The sequence below is a fragment of the Nelumbo nucifera genome, chromosome 1 (genome assembly GCF_055504915.1).
Source record: "Nelumbo nucifera cultivar China Antique chromosome 1, China Antique-T2T, whole genome shotgun sequence".
NCBI lineage: Eukaryota > Viridiplantae > Streptophyta > Magnoliopsida > Proteales > Nelumbonaceae > Nelumbo > Nelumbo nucifera.
In genome coordinates this window covers 133,184,018-133,203,402 of record NC_142649.1, presented here as the reverse complement: position 1 = coordinate 133,203,402, position 19,385 = coordinate 133,184,018, and the positions used below count along the sequence as shown (strand labels likewise).

The window sequence follows — 19,385 nt, the reverse complement described above, 5'->3', positions numbered from 1 at the left end:
TGGTAACATATATTGACAGGAGCATTGTTAAATGATCAGAACATCAAAATGATTCTACCAGTTGAAAAGTAAATAAATAAATAAAACTGACCTTCGTAAGAAGCTGGTTCACAATGCTATCATGAACTCCAGTACCATCTCTTGTTGATCCTCTTGACTACAAATTCAAAGCAGAACCATCTATTAGAACTGAATAAGCAAATTAAAGGGGTAAATGGATATTTGGAAAGAACAAAATATGCATTCGTAGGTGGAGACTCCAAATCCCTATACACATAAAGCATTGGATACTTCAAGTGATCACTAATAACATCCATGAATAACCATACACATAAATCTCATGACAAGAAATTATACATGAATAGATTCAGAAAAAGGAGCATTTTTTACCCTAGGACATTAATATCCATTTAACAGTTATCAAGTACATGGGCTCATGGCACACTTGGTCTATTATCAGGTTTTCCTTCTTAAAAGACCTTGATGTATCCCCTATTTTCTCACCTTTGTGTCCAGTGAGAGAAATTTAGATGGGCCTTGCTCCCCCAAAAGTTAAAAGCCTTTTCTTCAGCATCCTCCTTGAAGATTATCAACACAGGTGACATGCTTAAGAAAGGAAAACTAAGTAGTTCTTTTCTCCTTTGTGCAGCTCATCTTTTTCTCAAGTGCCACTTCACTACTAAGGTGTGGAGCTATTTTCTTCATCTGTTCAAAGTTTCTTGGGCTTCTTTGGATGTTGTAGATTAATTTTCTAGTCAATTCTGCCCCATTTCCACCAAAAGAGGAAAATTACTATGGCATTGTGCGATAGCAGCAATCTTGTGGAGTATATGGTGCAAATAAAACACAGGAATTTTGTAGAACAATTATAATGACACAAATAGCATCATTTACATATGTACAATCCAGATTGTATATTGGGAGAAGACCAGGGTGAGACTAAAGGAGTACCAAATCAATTTAGTCCTATGAGGGAGGACCTCAGTGCCTAGCTTTTCTCCTCGAAAACATGTAATTTCTGTACCTTTGTCAGCACCCGCACAAGGCTGAATTCTATACTTTGATGGTAATTTTCTTGGGAACCCAGGTCAATCAGAAAATAGGATAGCTGATATCATCCTATTTGCTGATCTTCTTCATTTTACAGTTATCTTGCATGGATATCTGCTGTGGAGTTTGTAGAGAAACCCAAAGGAATGAATTCACCTTAAATATCTACTCCAATAGCCTAGTCATTAATATATAGCCCTCTCAACCTACCTGTCCCTCTTCTAACCAATCAAAACCTATCAACCCCCCTCAATATTCAACCTCTCATGGCCCGTAGATGCTGATAACTCCAGCCCCTTTGTCCATGATACAAAAGCCGTTTTTTGCTGAATCCCAAAGCCAACCAGTCCCAAGTACTCTAGAATGACCACACTCATTATTGTTTCTGAATGCCATCCTATTACCAAAGTTCTTGGGTTGTTAGGAAATAATCAGCTTAGTTTGATAATGTTCACAAAGGGGTGCATATACCATCACATTATGTCTCTGTAGATCAAATAAATATGGCTTTCTCAAGATTGAATATACCATAGTCCCCCCAAGTACTCCAGCATCTGTACCTGATGAATGACTGGTCATTCTTGAAGAATTTAGCATTCTTTCTCCCTGAAAGCTCCCACAATATACATACTATCTTAGTAGTGTGGATCTCCCAGGGGTGCATATACCATCACATTATGTCTCTGTAGATCAAATAAATATGGCTTTCTCAAGATTGAATATACCATAGTCCCCCCAAGTACTCCAGCATCTGTACCTGATGAATGACTGGTCATTCTTGAAGAATTTAGCATTCTTTCTCCCTGAAAGCTCCCACAATATACATACTATCTTAGTAGTGTGGATCTCCCAGGGGTGCATATACCATCACATTATGTCTCTGTAGATCAAATAAATATGGCTTTCTCAAGATTGAATATACCATAGTCCCCCCAAGTACTCCAGCATCTGTACCTGATGAATGACTGGTCATTCTTGAAGAATTTAGCATTCTTTCTCCCTGAAAGCTCCCACAATATACATACTATCTTAGTAGTGTGGATCTCCCCCCCCCCCCACACACACACACACCACCAACAGCCTTCTCTCTAGCACAAAGCACTACCAAATTCTAAGCCCCATGCATCCCAAAAACTATCAAATCAACTACTTGACATAATAGCAAAGTGGTTCCAGATTATAGAGAGATGACTACACAGGTAAAAAGAAAGTTCATAGTGTCATGCTAAGCACAAATTACAAGTATGAGGTTCAAAAAAATCATGTCCAACTTTTCCTCTAGAACATCTCATGAGTATTGATTTTCCTGTGAGGCTGCGAGTAGAAAGATTATAATGAAGGCTACAAGCCAATAATGCCTAGATCATATTGATGGAGTGGAAAGCAGCATGCACTTAACAAAATGAATAGTGCATAAGTAAAATAAATGGAAAAGTACGGGCAGGCCTAATGCAGATTTCTGAATTCCTCAGCAAATCTATAAACACTCAAAAGGTAAAAAACCCACACTCAATGCACCCATACCCGCCCGTGAATTGGCATCAATTCCGAGCTGGCACCTATCCCAACTGTACTTTGGGCCTATGAATTCTGACCCTGGGCTGAACAGTCATTCTCCCTAAAATAAATAGCAAGTTCTAGCTGGACTGAACAAGGTCAGATACAAATTTTATACTAAAACCTTTAAGTATCCAACAAAATATGGCACCCTTATACAGGTACCCAGGGTATCATAGATCATATCTACTGCACCATCATCTTTGTCAAATTACAGCAAGAAGCAATGAACATCAGATTGGAATTATGCAACCACCCACCTTACAAATAGCATCAATTTCATCAAAGATAATAACATGCAAGTCACTCTCATCCCCTGAAAACAATAAACAAAAAAAAAATTATATAATGGAAAAGTAAGCACTAAACAAATTTGGAATATTAACATTTTACTGACCACGGGCCCTTTGGTCATTCTCAGCATCAGCAAATAGATCCCTGACATTCTTTTCAGTTTCTCCAACAAACTTGCTCAATACTTCAGGTCCATTAACAATCTAAAAGTTAAAAAGGAAAATGTTACAGCTAGATAAGAGTATGAAAATAAGCAATAATCTAAAGACTGGCACCAAGGCAATGAAAAAGGAAATGTCAAAAACTGAGGAAGGCATTTATAGGATAATAAAAAACATAACCACAAGTAGGCCACTTCCTCCACCAAGAATAGGTACAAGTAGGAGTAGGATAATGATGATCCAACCCCACAAAACCTATAAATAACATTTAAATCAGGACCTCCTTTTTTTCTTTCCCATTTTCTTTTCTCCATGATTGAACTTAAAGTGACCATGAAACCAGAGGCAGCATGCATCATTTTTTACCTAAGTTTGAAAAGTATTATTGTGCAAAATCAGAACCTCATTTGGCAGGGGGTGGCTCATTCTTTCTGTCGACGCTTGCTCCAATTGGTGGCAATACATAGTTTTGTCTTCTTTTTTCCATTTTTGCTTGGGCTGGAATTCTTGTGTACTTCTAAATTTTTATTTTTAAAAGATCTTCTTTTTACTAATGATCAAAAAAATATATTTTCCTTTTACTATCAAAAAGTTAAATATATATTCTACTCCCTACTGATACCCAAAAGCAGAAATGCTAAGGCCTTGAATGCAAAAATGTATAAACAAGCCTCAAATTCTTCACCACTTGACATAAAACATAATTGATTGCCTTTCTTTATCTGGCATATATAACAAATTCCATCTACTGGTATAAAAAATCAAACAAGATAGCAGCATTGACACTTGACTCCAAACTTATTATACATTAACAAATAGGAAAGCAAGCAGACATCGAAGTAGTAACAAGATCAAGAAACTTATTCATATCATTTTCTGGGTACAGCTTATTTAATACCTTTGGTTCCTTCCCATTTAACATCTTGCCAATCTGGCGAGCCATAAGAGTCTTCCCAGTACCAGGAGGACCATAAAGCAGCATTCCCTTGACATGCTTGATGCCCAATCTGGATTATCAAAAGCCTTTCTATTTAGGATCACAAGTAGAAAAAATATATCAAAGAAGAAATGCATGGGGCTTAAAAAAGAGCGTAATTACTTATTTGTTACATGAGGGGGGTAAACTCGAGAAGCAAATGCTCTTCGAAAAATATTTTCAAATTCTTTATCTAGACCACCAATACCCAGTGACTGAAAATTAAACTCCTTGTGCTTAAATATGTTGCTGCTGGCTGCTGCACGTTGGTTGACAATCTGTACAGCTCAAGTACAATGAGTCAGTATAACTTGTCAGTGTCCAAGATTATAATAATTGATAGACAGTATATAACAAAAGAAAAGAAGAGATTTAGCTATTTGCCTGATTCCATTTGAAAATGAAGACCCCGTAATTTTACATGATTCAGAGATTATTTTAACTATCACAGTAAATCAATAAAATGAAGTAGAGAAGCATATGAGGAAAAATAAATATAAGCTAACCTTTATCCCACTGGCATTTGATGCTTCAAACACAAAGTATGTATCATTTGATATCATTCCCTGCTCAAGGGTCTTGGATTTTTCTTGCCCCTCTACAGCTGCCTGTGTGACTGTAAATATATAGTTGTTACCATGATATTCAAAAGATACTCTTTGTCCTGCCGTCATAACCTGCAGACGGGGTATTTTTCATGAGAAGACTCAATTGAAGTATATATTACTCTGACTTAAACTGAGCTTTACAGTTTAGCTAATGCTATGGCCAAGCAAGAAACTAACAGAATCCAATTATATTGGGGGATACTTTCCTAGGAAAACAATTTTGTAACTTGCAAGCAATAGTGGAAAGGGAGAGTTAGGCAGCAGGAACTAACCTAAATATGAAGGGGTACTTGGCACAATTCCAAATTGCAATAATACTCCATTTATAAAATTAATAGAAAACTAATTAGTCACAGATATATATGTATATATATATATATACATATATATATATACATATATATATATATATATATATAGAGAGAGAGAGAGAGAGCGTTATAGACACGCACACACACAAGGAAAAAGTGACTCGTACCTGATCAATAAATCTCTTCCGCAGTTGCTGAGACAGAAGAATAGCATCGATCTGCAATGGATTATATACATCTAAGTCCTACTAACCTCCATAAAGCACAAGTAGACTAAAAAATGATTGTGGACAAGTGGGCATGTCTATCCAGAATAAACTAAGTGGACAACTCATTTGAGACACATCCTGTGGAACTATATCATATTGCACCAGAGAGGTCTAAGGTAAGGCTTACCTGTTCACTTTTAGTCCCTTTTTTGACAAACTCCAGCTCCAGTGTGAGCAATGCCAAGTTGAAATTGTCAGGTGGAACAAATCTAGGTACAGTGGCACCAGTGAACAATTAAAAAGAAGGTCAAGAAACACACAAAATACGTCTAAATGGAAAAGTTAGGAATCAATCATCTAACCTGCTTGCAGATATTGTGTCTCCAGTAGAAACTCTTGCATGCCGACGTTGAATGGCATTCAGAGCAATATAACCATCACGTATACTTTCGTGAGCAGTGAGTATTGGTTAAGGCCCCCCTCCCAAAAAAACAACCACCAACCATCATTAAATTTCTTAAAACTTCTTTATTACACAAAATTTCCTGCCGCACCAGATACTTGCAGTAACAAATATATATACACCATTGAATGGCAAGAGAGGGGATTTTGTTTTTTATAGTATGACTGTATGAGAGAATTTTTTTTCCATTTATCATCAAAGACATGAGGTGAGGCATGGGACCCTGGGATATGAGACTTGCAACTCAATACATATAAATATCAATAATCTATGAGTAAAATACAGTAACATAGTCTAATTTCAAAATATTCACATAGCCTTTTATTAGCAACTGTTGCATTAATGGTGAAAGTGCATGTAGTTAAAAAACTCTTTTCTATGCCACTGAAGATTATGTCAGCCTTGGTGGTTTTTTCCTTGATAGAAAATGAGAGAAAGTATTAAATAGAAAAAAATGAAAATCTATCCAGGCTTGCAACCCAAGGAAGGGAAGATAAAAAAGAAAATCACCATTATGGTTTGCAATATCGACAATATATCCCCATTTGCTAGATGGTGATACGAAATTTAAAGTTTCAAATTTTAGAATATTATTAAAAACTTTTCAACATTTCATTAAAATCATCATAATTTTTTAAAAATGTTTTCCTAAAAGAACTACTTTGATATGATTCGCTTACTAAGTCACTATAATTCAAAAGGAAAAAGAAAAATGCATATAACTACAAAAGAGTATTCTCAATCTAATCAAAACATATAGTAAAAATAAAGACAAAAGTTAAAATGGCAAACAATTGACATATAAAGAAGAGAAGATGGCTAAAGACCAGAAGGGAGACAAAGAGAAACATACCCATTACAACCACTTAATTTTTCCTATTTAATTTATATAGTTCTTTCGGAAGTAATGAGCTATGGAGAGGAATGATTATAGTCTATTCACTTCATAGTCTGGAAAAGGTTTTAGTAAGAGGGGGGTCCATTTGTGGTTGTTAGTACCATTTGCACTTTACTGGCTATGGACAGAGACAAAGCAGGGTTTTTGAAGGTAAGGCCTCCCTGACAGAAGTAGTAAGTGGTTGCCATTTCTCTCTTCTCACAATGCTCCCAGGTTGATCCATCTTGGGTTGTAGTTAGGATTTGTGGTTGGAATCTCTGTTTCACATCAAATGTGGCTTTCTGTTATTGTTTGAAATAGTTTGCAAGGAATGAAGACCAGTGGAAGTGAACAGAAGCAGATTACAGAGGTTGGAACCCTGAAGGGAGGAGGTGGAGACCCCCCAAACTGCTGGAATGATCATTACAGTGAGGTTAGATGTTTTCAACTATCTAGAATGGGCACAACCAGTGTAGATTAGGATCAGGGACATGGGAAATTAGGTTACATCACAAGGAGTGAGAAGGAGCCTGGTTCCAAAGACCCCAATCATACCAAATGGACTCAAGAAAATCACATGCTGATGTCTTGGTTGCTCAACTCAATGCAACCACTAGCAGAAATTTTATGTTTAAAAGGACTGAAAAATATGTGTGGAGTACTGCATCTGAGACTTATTCACAGCCTCTCAATGGTGCTAGGGCGTATGAGCTGAAGATGCAGGTGATGCTTTAAAGTAGGGGGAGATGTCACTCACTTCAGTTACTTATCATGTCTTTGTGGACACAATGATATCACTTTTCTTCCATTCTAATGTTCGGGATCCAAAATTTGTCTATGTTATTTTAGGGGTTGGAATCCATATTTGAGTGTCTTATGGATTATCTTAGTTTTAATGCAATTAGTGGTCAACTTCCGACTTGGAATTGTAGTTAGTCAATTATTTCTCTTCTATGTTCTTTTATAAATTTTTTACAATCAAAAAAACAAAAAAAAAGCAAAGGGAGATCTGAGCACTTGTGTTGAGTATATAAATAGAGTCATTGTAATTGAAAATTAGAAGAGTGACTTTGATGTATAAAAGTTCGGTCTAGTGAATTATGATTATAGCCATCAAACGGACGGATCTCTCATGAGCAAAGGGAGATCTGAGGCCCTTCAGAGGATAGTGTTTGAAGAAAAAACACTACCACCACTTACTGGAGAAACACATAGGCAAAGCATTCCCACTATCAAATGCATAATTCCCATATGTAAAAGAAGGCATTCATACTGGTAATAAATTCAATGAGGGATCAAAAGCAGTGAACATAAACCTATAATCGGAAAAGAAAAAGATCATATAGGTAAAAAAATAGGACTGATTCAGCCAACAGACAACACCAATCCAGCCTCCCTCCAAAAGAACGTACAGGCATTGAACATCTCTGCTATTACTACTAATAATAACGATCACTTTACTTGCTTTCAATGTTTTACTTCACTCTAATTGCTAGTTTACCACAAACTTACTTCACTGATTTAAATGTATAACCTTGAAGGTGGAAATGAAGCTAAAAGTTCAACAATTAACCGATCATCAACTCAACCAACAAAAGGATAATAAAAAGCAATTTATCGCCCAAAGAAACACAAATTAGTGATCAAAGCAAGTATGAAGCATAAGAATCAACAAAAATGAAAAGAAAAAAGGATATCGAAGAGATAGGACGAATGAATCGGCCACCAATGCCAGAAAGAGGTTCAACCCAGGAACAGCGAACTTTCGAAGATCCGAAGCCGAGCAATAAGCGAAATTGGTGAGAGCTAGATCCGAAGCTGGTGTGTTCGTGACGATCATGGTTGTGGGGGCATTCGCTGAAAAACCAAATCCTCTCCCGGCCATTGAAGATATTTTCCGTTAGACTTGCAGCAAGTGCGGATGTGGTAACTGATAACCAAAGGGGGAAATGGTTTTGCTTCGATCTTAAGGAACGAAAACGAAGGGGGATCTAGATTCCGGTCCTTATTTCCTAATGACTTCCGTCTACTAACCCATTAAAATTAGGATAAATTTCTTAAATTACCTTATGATTTGGTTAATTGACTAACTCTACCTTACTGTTTATACTTACTAATCGATACTTTTTTCAAATATTATGATTATACCCTTTTGGCCTTTTTATAGTTTTTATAGTGATATTTGGGAGAAAGTCTCCCTACCCGAAGTTAATGATACTCTTCATCTCTCCCTCTATTTCTATCCATCTCATCTCTCCAACTGCTTCTAAGTTTGTTTTCCGTTCTTAAATCGTTGAAAAATATAATTTTTTTTGTGGGAAAGATGTTAAAAAAAGGTAAAAGGTCCGATTACATCCTCGGCTCTGAACGCCAAAATGGATAAGAAGAAACATGTCTTTCACTCTTCTAGAGCAGGCTTATAGTTCCCTGTTGACTGTAGCATCGTCTCCTGAAGTCCAGGCCGGATTGCAACTAATGGAAGAGGAGGGGCAACAATCTTGTAGTATCTTACTGGAGAAGTCTTGGAACTAGAACTAGCAGGCAATGCCAGCAAGGATCTGAAGGTTAAACGTATTACACCAAGGCAACTGCAGCTTGCAATTTGAGGGGGTGAAGAACTTGATATACTGATCAAAGGAATTATAGCTGGTGGAGGTGTGATTCCTCACATCCACAAGTCCTTTATCAAAACATCCTCCAAAGACTATACATTTGCAGATTGGCTGAACTCCTTTTCTGCTGTTGAGGCTTTTCATTCCTGGGAACCATTCACTACTGACCCTCCCATGTATAAGTGTAATACGAGTTGTACCTCCCAATCATAAATAAACACGTCAACCATCCTTTGTACACGGGCTTGGAGCTTACAATCACAATAGCTCCATACATCAGCTATGACACCACCTTTTGTCAGCCTCGTCCAATGATCAGAATCAGACAGTGTGATCTGCATCTACAGTTGATGATTCTGTATACCTCCCAATCAGCATTGCAACTGATGATTCAGAAGTTATATAAACAAATTAGAGACAATATTGATTGACAGGGCAGCAAAGGAGGAAGAGGACAAGGAGGCAACGAGGGATTTCTGACAGCGATCTTAGTGGAGGAAACTTGTTCCTAGCTCCTTGAGGCAAAGATTTCAGCGTCATTGACCCAAAATCAATAGCCCTCTTCAACTCCTTCAAACTCTCCGCATCTCTCCAATACATTACAGGTAACTGTAAATAAGAAGAAAAACAGAGCCTACAGAGGGTAACAAAGGCCACCCATCTCACTACAGTTTTATTTATGTGGTATAAAATTGCTTGTGAAGATGACTTCCTACCTGATAAACCCTGAGGTGGTATATGGCCTTGGGAATTAACTCTCTCATAGAAGGATATTGAGTTGCCACAGTACAAGTTGTCCCCCTAGTCCATAATAGAGTCTGTTTAATGGCAGCGGTTCCATTCAGACTCAGGGACGCAATTCCATTTTCTGCTTTGATGAATGTAACCAACAGCAGTTGCAGCGAAGATTCCGTCAATTGATGTTGTAAAACTACATTAAACAGAGGCTTGAAAGTTTGAAAGATAATAATGGGTAAAATAGTCTTTTTCTTCTTTCCATTAACGGACCTCAATGGTAGGGAGGACTTGGTCAATTATCAGAATACTTAGGGGTACTGTAAGACAATATCTAAATAGTAAAGGTAAAATTAGTCAATTAACTAAACGATAAGGGTAGTTTAAGAAATTTGCCCTTAAAATTATGGGAAAAAATGACTACAACCCATGTTAGAAATTAAATTTTCAACCCCCTCCTAGTCTCTTAATAGCCCCCCAATAAACCACATCCTACCCGTGAATTTGACATCAATCCATGAGTTGGATTCAGTCCACCCCCTCCACCTAGGGGTGGACTGAATGGTAAAAACCCCTAAAATTATTCCAACTGTCACTAAGCCTTATCTAGTGTAACAATTGACTAATGCCTTAATTAATTCCTCCATTAGATACTATTTTAAATAAATACTTATTTTTATGCATTAATTAAATATTTATAAAAATAAAAGTATAATCATTTTGGGTGGTATGTAACTAGGGGTGCTCACGGTTCAGGTAATCGAACCGTGGGCCTTTTTTATAAACCAAATCGGTAGTACTGGTTTATGGAAAATCGGTAACTAGAACCAAACCAATACTAGTCGGTTAACTGGTTTGGTTAACCAACGATTCGGCTCATCGGTTTTTCAGTTTTTTTTACTTTTTAATATTTATTATAAATAAATAAATATATATATAACAAAAAAATTATAAATATATATAAAATATTATATTTTAAATAATAAATAATATATAATATATTACAAATATATATTTATATATAATGCATATTTATTAATTTATAATATATAAAATATATAATATACATAAATGTATAGAAAATATATAGAAAACCATGTATACCGGTCGGTTTGGTTAACCACCAGTTTTTTAAATTGGTTAACCGAAACCAAACTGATACCTTTGATTTTTTAAAAACACTGAACTAATCAGTTCGGTTAACCGGTTTGTTGGTTCGATTTTGGTCGGTTTTTTCTGTCAGTTCGGTTTTTCAGTTTTTTTCATGGTTTTCAAAACCGGACTAGACTGGACAGCTGGACTGGGAAAATCCGGGAATTGGTCACCTGACCTGACCTGATCGTTCTGTTTTTCTCCAAAACTGTTGATTTTGCTCAGCAAACCGCTGAACCAGCCAATTAACCGTTTGAACGGTTTTGACTGTTTTTAAATTATTTTTTGTGAGAGCGGGCCAATCGTTCGGGTCGAACTGTTGTTTGAACGGTCATTCAACCTGGTAATAAGACCCCTATCCGGTTCGGTCATCGGGTTGATTTTAAAAACCATGGTTTTTTTTCTCACCCCTATCTATAACTCTTTTTTCATGGATGAATTTGCTTTACTAGGCTTATAAAAGAAATAAAAGTATATATTTTAATTATATACAAATTTCCCATTCTCTCTTTAATTATATGCAAAATTCTCTAAGCCTAGTAAAGCAAATTGATGCATCGGAAAAAGAGTTATAGATCACCCACAATTATTATATTTTTATTTTTAAAAATATTAGTTAATGCATAAAATAGGTATTTCTTTAAAACAGTATCTAACGGAGAGATTAATTAAGGCATTAGTCAATCGTTACACTAGATAGGACTTAGTGACAGCTGGAATAAATTTAATAGGTTAGTAGAGAGGGGAATAGAGGGAAGTTAGTAGGAAATCCGGACTCTCTAGATTCTAGAGTCGTTGGGTGTCTTTTGACAGTTGAAGGGCTCTATTTATACAAGCGAATGGTCCGTCTGAGTGAGTCGCGAGAGAGAGGTAGCGGCCGAGTAGGGGTGAATGGGCGATTTGTTTTGAGTCAAAATGGTTGGACCAAGAGTCCAATCGTTCATTTGCACTAGACTTTTATTACGGGATATTTTTCACTGTTTTGGCACATTTCACCGGCTTACCAAAAAAGCGTTATTTAATCACTAGGGAGGTGGGATATTATAAGTTGATGTCATATGATCACCAAAACAAGGCAAGGGATTTATTTTTTTCTTTTGCTTCATGGGCTACACAATGGGGTAGCCCATCCCCCATCCCCCATCCCCCATCCCATGGGCCATGGTGCATGTTGGGTTCTACGAAACCCCCATCATCTGTTATCATCCAATTCTCTCCATTGGCATGGGGGTTTCTTGAATCATTAGAGTGATGTAGGAATGGCAATCAGACGGATTCAGGTTAAGATACGAGTTCAAATCAGCCCCCCATATCACAATGTCCCACAGCATATCCCTGTCGTGTATTGGGAATATCTCTCGATGATGACATCATCATTTATGGGATTATCATCGGGAGATGTTCCCAATACACGACGGGGATGTGCTGTGGGACGTTGTGGGGGGTTGGTTTGGTCTCCTAAGATGCCCCTCTCCATTCTCGCCCAGTCCTAGGTGGTAGAGCGGGTTCGGGGCAATACCCAATTCCTGAATTTTCTCCCACAAGTCCACCACCTAAAAATACATTATATATGAGGGTATTTTAAAAATGTGATTATGAGGATTTGGGGTATTTCAAAATCTGGATAATAAGAATCTGGAGGTATTTTAAAAATTGGATTATGGGATGATCATAAAGGTTCTAGAGATTTGGGAGAAATTTAGGAATGTTTTAGAAATTAAATTAAACTTACACATACTTTAATAATTTACCATTGAATTTGGGGAATTATATGTAAATTCCATCCTCATTTAGGATTGGGGAAAACCTGTCAAATTACTCAATTAGGGGTGAGGTGGAACAAGGGCTAGATCTATGGAGAAAGTTGTCATCCCAAAAATGATGTATTTATTGACTTGCTAATCTTGATGATCTTGAATCACTACAGTACTAAAGCAAGAAGTCAAGGTCTTTGATTTATTGTTGCACCTTACCAATATGTCAGCTCATTTAATTCAAGGTAGGGCCACATCAATAAATCAAAGGCTTTGATTTTATTGTTTCAATGCAGAGCTACCATACTATGGTAGCAAATTTGATTTGAACACACACACACAAACAAAAAAAAAGTGATGTGATACACTGAAATTTGAAAAACTGATAGCTTTAAACACCCAAATGGCATTCATTTCCAGCAAATTGGTTTTTTATGTCTCTTTGAGGAAAAATAAAGGAGATGGTGTTCTTGATTCTTGGTAGAAAGGAACACATATGATACATCAGTGCCAAACACCCTCTTTATTACCTAAATCTCCCCTATAATTTCTAACATCTGCTTAAACCTCCCTTGAATATTGACCTTTAAGAAAATCTATCACATTTCACGTAAATTTAAACAAATTGATCCATATGATTAGTTTGACATTGAGTTGTAAACACAAAAAAAGCCGATATCGCAGTTTTAAATATAAATAAAATTCCAATTATACTCGAAGATTCATTTGTTGTGACTGAATTGCCCAACACTATTTTATATGTTTTGTATTTTTTACTTGCATGAATTCACAACAGAAATTTCTACCAAAACAAGTGATCAATTAAAACATTGAAGGTTTGAGTAGATTTGATTATAGCGCCATCACCATGACCATGGCCAAATGAACAACACAGAGGAGGTTCGAGCAGGTTACTTGCAGCAACATAACCATGGCTTGAACTAGAATTTTACACTACTTCAAGCTTGGGCCCATTCAAAATTTTGGCAAAAATCCAACTCGACTACTCGATCCCGCCAGAATTGCACCTCTCACTTTCATTTCATGCATAACCCAAGATGTGGGTTCTTTTTGCAGTGACAACACTTGCTATTGGACGTGTTAAAGTAAGCACCCTCCACCACCAGCAATGTTTCTTCTTGGCTTATGCCAAGGCATTCAGGCTACAATCATATTACATAGAAAATCAAGGCTAAGTATGGAAGTGATCAACTTGTCTAATTTACCCTTAGTATGGAGGGAGGTTTTTTTATAGGTCAAAGTTTATGAGAGACTTAAGTAGTTGTCAAAAACTAAGGACATCATAACTTGTTAGGCATTGCAATTGGGTGAATTTTCAGGTTGGGTTGGCAAAATGCTAGACCATAACCCTAAATATTTTGGTTAGGGTTGCCTCATGGGTCAGATGGGTCAATGGTTCAACCACCTAAGCCATTAGGTTTTTGATCAAATCAACGCTTTTTACCAAAAAAACATGGGTTTAACCATTCAATTGATCAAATGGTTCAACCATATGGATCAACTAATAGTTTGAAAACATTGGTTTGAAAAGAGGTGACCAAAACTTGACCCAAATTCTTTTGGGGTCACCAGGTTGGATCAGTTTGCCTTCTAGTTCGGGTTGCTAGCTAGATAGGGGACCCTGACCCACTTTTCAGGTCATAGCGGGTCAAGATCGTGGATTGGGTCAAATTTTTTCCAGGTCTACAACTTGTTGATGCTTGACGGCTTTCCTTTCTTACATGCAACTTTGTTTTAGGTACAAAGAATTTAATCATTTTTATCCAAATGATGTATTTAAATCAATACTTTTTATCCATTAGCTCATTTTCTATTGTCCTCCTTTTTAGTTTTGTAATTTTAGTTACATGATGGCATTAAGAATTGGAGAAAACATATGAGGCTCCATGAAAAGATGATGTGGTAGATTTTAGAAGAGAATGGATTGAGTTCCAAATAGGTATATTTACTGAATATAGAAAAGGTATATTTACTTGATTATGAGTTCATAAGGTGTAAAACAGGTCGTGCCTCCCTCCCGTGGGATATTTTGGGGGGTCGGCCTGGCCCGGCCCGGCCTGGCCCATGGCCCAAGGCAATGCGGTCCCATGCTGGGCCGAGCTGGTCCGTGGACCGACCCTTGGGCCAGGCCAGACCGTGTAAATCGGCAGCACAACCCGATTTACACCTCTAGACTATGATTAGGAATGGCAGCGGGGTGGGTATGGGGCAGGGCACTCCCTCCCCATCCCCGCCTCGTGGCAAAAATCCCCCAACTCATCCCTGCCCCGTCCCTGATATCGGGGTAAAGATTCAACCCCCATCTTCGGCCCCGTCGGGTATGGGGAATCCTCGACATGTCCCCGCCCCGTAATCATTAAACTTGGGGACGCGTAATTCCTGACATATCCCCGCTCTAATGATTGTATTATTCCAAAAGAAATGTATCTCTTCTTTTATGCTATCAATTTCTCACTGAGCTTTTCTGCAATCAATCCTATAACTTATCCAATCTTGAGTTGGCTCCAAGATGAGCCTAAGATGTATGAACTTTTCAAGCTCCAACTCCTCAACATTGATCCCATGCAGCCTACACTTTTTTGCATTGTTACTATAATGACTTAACATTTATCAAATAGGCATATTACCGCCTCTTTTTTGTGAGACTAAAAGTATATTCCATTACCAAGTAGAAAAAAATAGAAATGAACAAGATTCCTTAGGACTAATTATAATATTCTTTTCCTGAAAAAAAAAGAATAGATAATACAACGAACTTCAAGCAACATTCACACATAAAGCTATGGATAAGGCAAGAGTACCAGGAAGAAGCATAACCATTACTTTGCTTAAGATAAATCATTATGTACATTCTAACTTCAACTAGAAACAACAAGGACAACTGTATTACTCCAATAGGAAACTTTAGTTGAAAACATCAAACAACATTCAAAAGATTCTTCTGAAATAGGTCCATTTGGAGAAAATGACTGTGGATTGACATTTCCTTTGTCATAAACCACTTAGATGTTGTAGACATCTTGGCCCTGCAAAAGAGGTAATCATAGAAAAGTTTCAAGAGGTAATCATAGCTGCTCTAATGATACAATTATACAAAGTTTTAGATTTTCAATCCATTATGCAGTAGCATATAAATCTTCTAAATATTGTAACTAGCTATGCTCATTTACATGGAACGCTTACATACCATGCATAAATATGTAATCCAAAATAGGCAGATTATGTGACGTGCACTTTTTTTAATTGCATTTTCTAAAATTTCTGAGGCAAGAAAATCTTCTAATTATTTTCAAATATTATTTTCTTGATCCTTTCTTATAAATTATTGATGTCCATGCTTATGCCCCTAGAATTTGCTTCCAAGATGAACTTGAACAATAAGCTTCCATGCTATGGTTGGTTGATAAAATGTGTTTCATAAAAAATGCAAGAACAATAAGATTCCCTGCTCATATGCATCTTGTGCTTGGCATAAGGTAAGTTAACCACCTCTTTAACTACTATGATTTTGCTATGAGCATATGCCTCTATTAGCATTCATTGGTGTGTATGCGTGAGTATGATGCCTAAATAATGGTACTATCATGGATGTAGATATAGGAAATATGGACAAAACTCCTTTTCCATAATATGGTTTTTCTAAAACCAAAAAAGTTGTCAATGCTTTAAAAATATAAAGTTCATTTCCTAATATCTTATTACCCTCAAATCAAACCATTTATGATAGGGGATGGGTTTTAGATGGTTTACAATTTTACATCGATTTTCAAAACAAAGTTGTGGAGTGGCTCTCAAGTGATCATGGGTGGTTAAAGGGGGGTTGGTTAATCTTAGGAATTTCAAAGGCTTCACTTTGGATGCAACCTTTAACAAATTTACAAAGTTGAACTCAAACAAACCCTAAACTTGAACCAGAAAACTGGAAGAACACCAACAGAGCTGATGTACAAGAAGAATAACAAAAAGCTTCGTCAAAGTTCCTAGAGCAACACTTTAAGAGTTAGTGCATGGAGATTAAGTTAAAACTAACCTGATAGAACTGTCATCCAGGCTCCATCTCACTCAAACAATTTTCTACTTTAATCCACAACCCCATTTCCTTGAAACAATTAAAAAAAAAACAAGAGAGTATATGGAGATTAAGTTAAAATTATATCAGAATCATCACTATTTAAATACTTCATCTATATTCAAATCATCACTATTAATTGTGTTATAAGTGTAAGGATCCTTACCAATAGGAGCATCTACATAAAAGAAAAAAGTTAATTATAAAGGTGAAATGATGAACATTCAATTTTTTCAATATGAATATTCAATTTAAATAACATTACTTGGAATTTCATACACCATCCAATTTTAAGCACACATCAATGCCTCCAATGTCTTGGCATGAATTCTACTATGGTATAGACCTATTAGCCTTCCCCCAGTGCTAAAGGCAAACTTTGAAGCAATTGTGAAAATAGGAATTGCTAGCATATCCCTAGCAATTGTTTGTAAGGTAGGATACTTCCATTTAACTACTATAAAGCTAAAATATCAAAGTTTTGAATTCTAGGCAGTACATTTTCTTCCAAATAATGGTCCAACTATAACTTTACAATCAAAATTACTTGAATTCTTATTAATAAAAAAGTAATAATTGGAAAGTGGATCTTGTTCTTCCATATCAATATTTTCAGATGTGCAAACCGGATTAACTAAAGTTTCACTATCATGTCCAACTTCTTTATTATTGGATTTGGATTGGTACTCATGAAGCAAATCATAATACAATTGAAGAATCTTCTCAATCTCATTTAATGTACCATCCACATATATTATAGGAAAATAATACTCCATCAACTTCATCTTATATTTTGGATATAACACTACTGCCACACCCAAAATGCCATTAATCACATACCAATACTTGTTAAATTTCTCCAACATTTTCAACCCCATCTTCCTTACAACCTCACATGAACATCTAAGCCACTGAGATAATGCTATTCTGATCTCACAAACCTTGAGAAAATATAAATTTGTTATGGGATACTTGGTCCCTAAGAATAACTCGATCACATTATAAAATAACTTTAACCTCTCGCAAATTTATTTTTCCAATTCCCACTCTTCCTTACATGACAAACATTTAAATTGTGATTCACGTTGTCTTAAGCGAAATAAAACATCCTTATAAATCAAAGCAGTATGAAGCATCTCATATATTGAATTTCATATAGTTTTACAATCAAAAGACAATTTCTTACTACATTGAATTTGCAATTATCGGGATGTTTCCTCAAATTTTTGTTCTTTTTTGGGGGTTGCTTTCCAATACACAATATTGTCATAAATTTTCTCAATGTCATCTCCAACCACAACTAATCCATCATGTACAACAACGTAAGTATATGTGCACACCAATGTATATGCAAGAATCTTCCATCCAAGATAAGTGAACTCATTGAAAGCTTATCCATAATATCATTGAAAATGACATCATTTGTAAAGCAATTATCAACAGTAATTGTAGATAATTTTTTATCAATATTTCAATCTAAAAAACATTATACTAACATATCTACAAGAACCTCTTTTGTTTGGCACCTAAACAAACCTATAATAATAGATAAAATGGGAAAAAAAACTAAGCGACAAAAATAAATACAAAAAAAAGGCAAAACTTACTTAAGAATACTAAATACTATTAATGAAATATTATATAAAAAATGCATACCTTATAATTCGACATTGTAAATCCCAATCAACATCAATGAAATGTGTTGTGACAGCCATGAACCCTTTCTTCTGATTATAAACAGCCCACATGTCAGTTGTGATTGTTACTCTACTCTCATTCTTTTTAACCATTTTAATTGTCTTTTTCTCTTCTTACTAAAAAATCTTCAGTTTAATTATGTTTCTCGAAACCACTGTAAATGTAGGTTGTAGACTAAATGAATACGTCCCAAATATATTGTGATTGACTATAGAGAGAGGATACTTATGTGGAATGATCATATTAGCAAGTTCTCTCATTGAGTTTTCTGGATCAAAGGTGTTTTATGTGACTTTAAACTTTTCATCCTTATTTTGACTTTCCCCCGAACATTGTTGCCTTATATCCTATTTATTACGCCTTGGGCACTTATGGAAATACTCATGCAAATGTTTAGTTACACTTTTTGAATCCCCGCCAAGCTTCTTATTACAGTAATTACAAACTGACTTGACGTGTCTATCAATAGTTACTTTTTTAAAATGTTTCCATACAATAGAGATGATTCTCTTTTTAGATGGTGCCTCTGAAATTTTGGTACTTGAACTTCTTTTGCCAACATCATTCTTAGAGCTTGAAGATGAAGAAGCTATTGTAATTATATCTTTTGGGTTGAAACAAGAGATGAGATAACATTTTGGCTAACTGGTACTAGTAGAGAGTCCGAATTATTTCCTTGTCCAGACATCAAGACTAACCTTAAAGAAAAAATATATATTTTATATGTAATTAAAAATGTTAGATAAATAAAGAACAAGATAGAAAATAGTGACAACAAAATTAGGTTCTTATAAAGAATTAGAGACAAGGGCAAACCAAAAAAGGACTTGGATCGGGG

At 36.0% G+C, this 19,385-nt stretch overlaps 1 protein-coding gene across 1 annotated transcript in view; it reads right to left on the bottom strand.

The window, feature by feature from the left end:
* Window positions 1-8,649, bottom strand: part of LOC104608226 (vesicle-fusing ATPase-like) — a 34,181-nt gene extending 25,532 nt beyond the window's left edge. Inside the window, exons 1-10 of the mRNA XM_010274151.3 lie at window positions 8,204-8,649; window positions 5,529-5,624; window positions 5,354-5,435; window positions 5,125-5,175; window positions 4,545-4,715; window positions 4,162-4,316; window positions 3,961-4,069; window positions 3,005-3,104; window positions 2,868-2,923; window positions 92-157 (exon numbers count right to left, since the gene is read on the bottom strand). Of these exons, the coding sequence (XP_010272453.1) occupies window positions 92-157; window positions 2,868-2,923; window positions 3,005-3,104; window positions 3,961-4,069; window positions 4,162-4,316; window positions 4,545-4,715; window positions 5,125-5,175; window positions 5,354-5,435; window positions 5,529-5,624; window positions 8,204-8,391 (1,074 nt within the window). The 5' untranslated portion in view covers window positions 8,392-8,649. The remainder of the gene's footprint in view (window positions 1-91; window positions 158-2,867; window positions 2,924-3,004; window positions 3,105-3,960; window positions 4,070-4,161; window positions 4,317-4,544; window positions 4,716-5,124; window positions 5,176-5,353; window positions 5,436-5,528; window positions 5,625-8,203) is intronic.
* Between the last annotated feature and the right edge of the window lie 10,736 nt (window positions 8,650-19,385).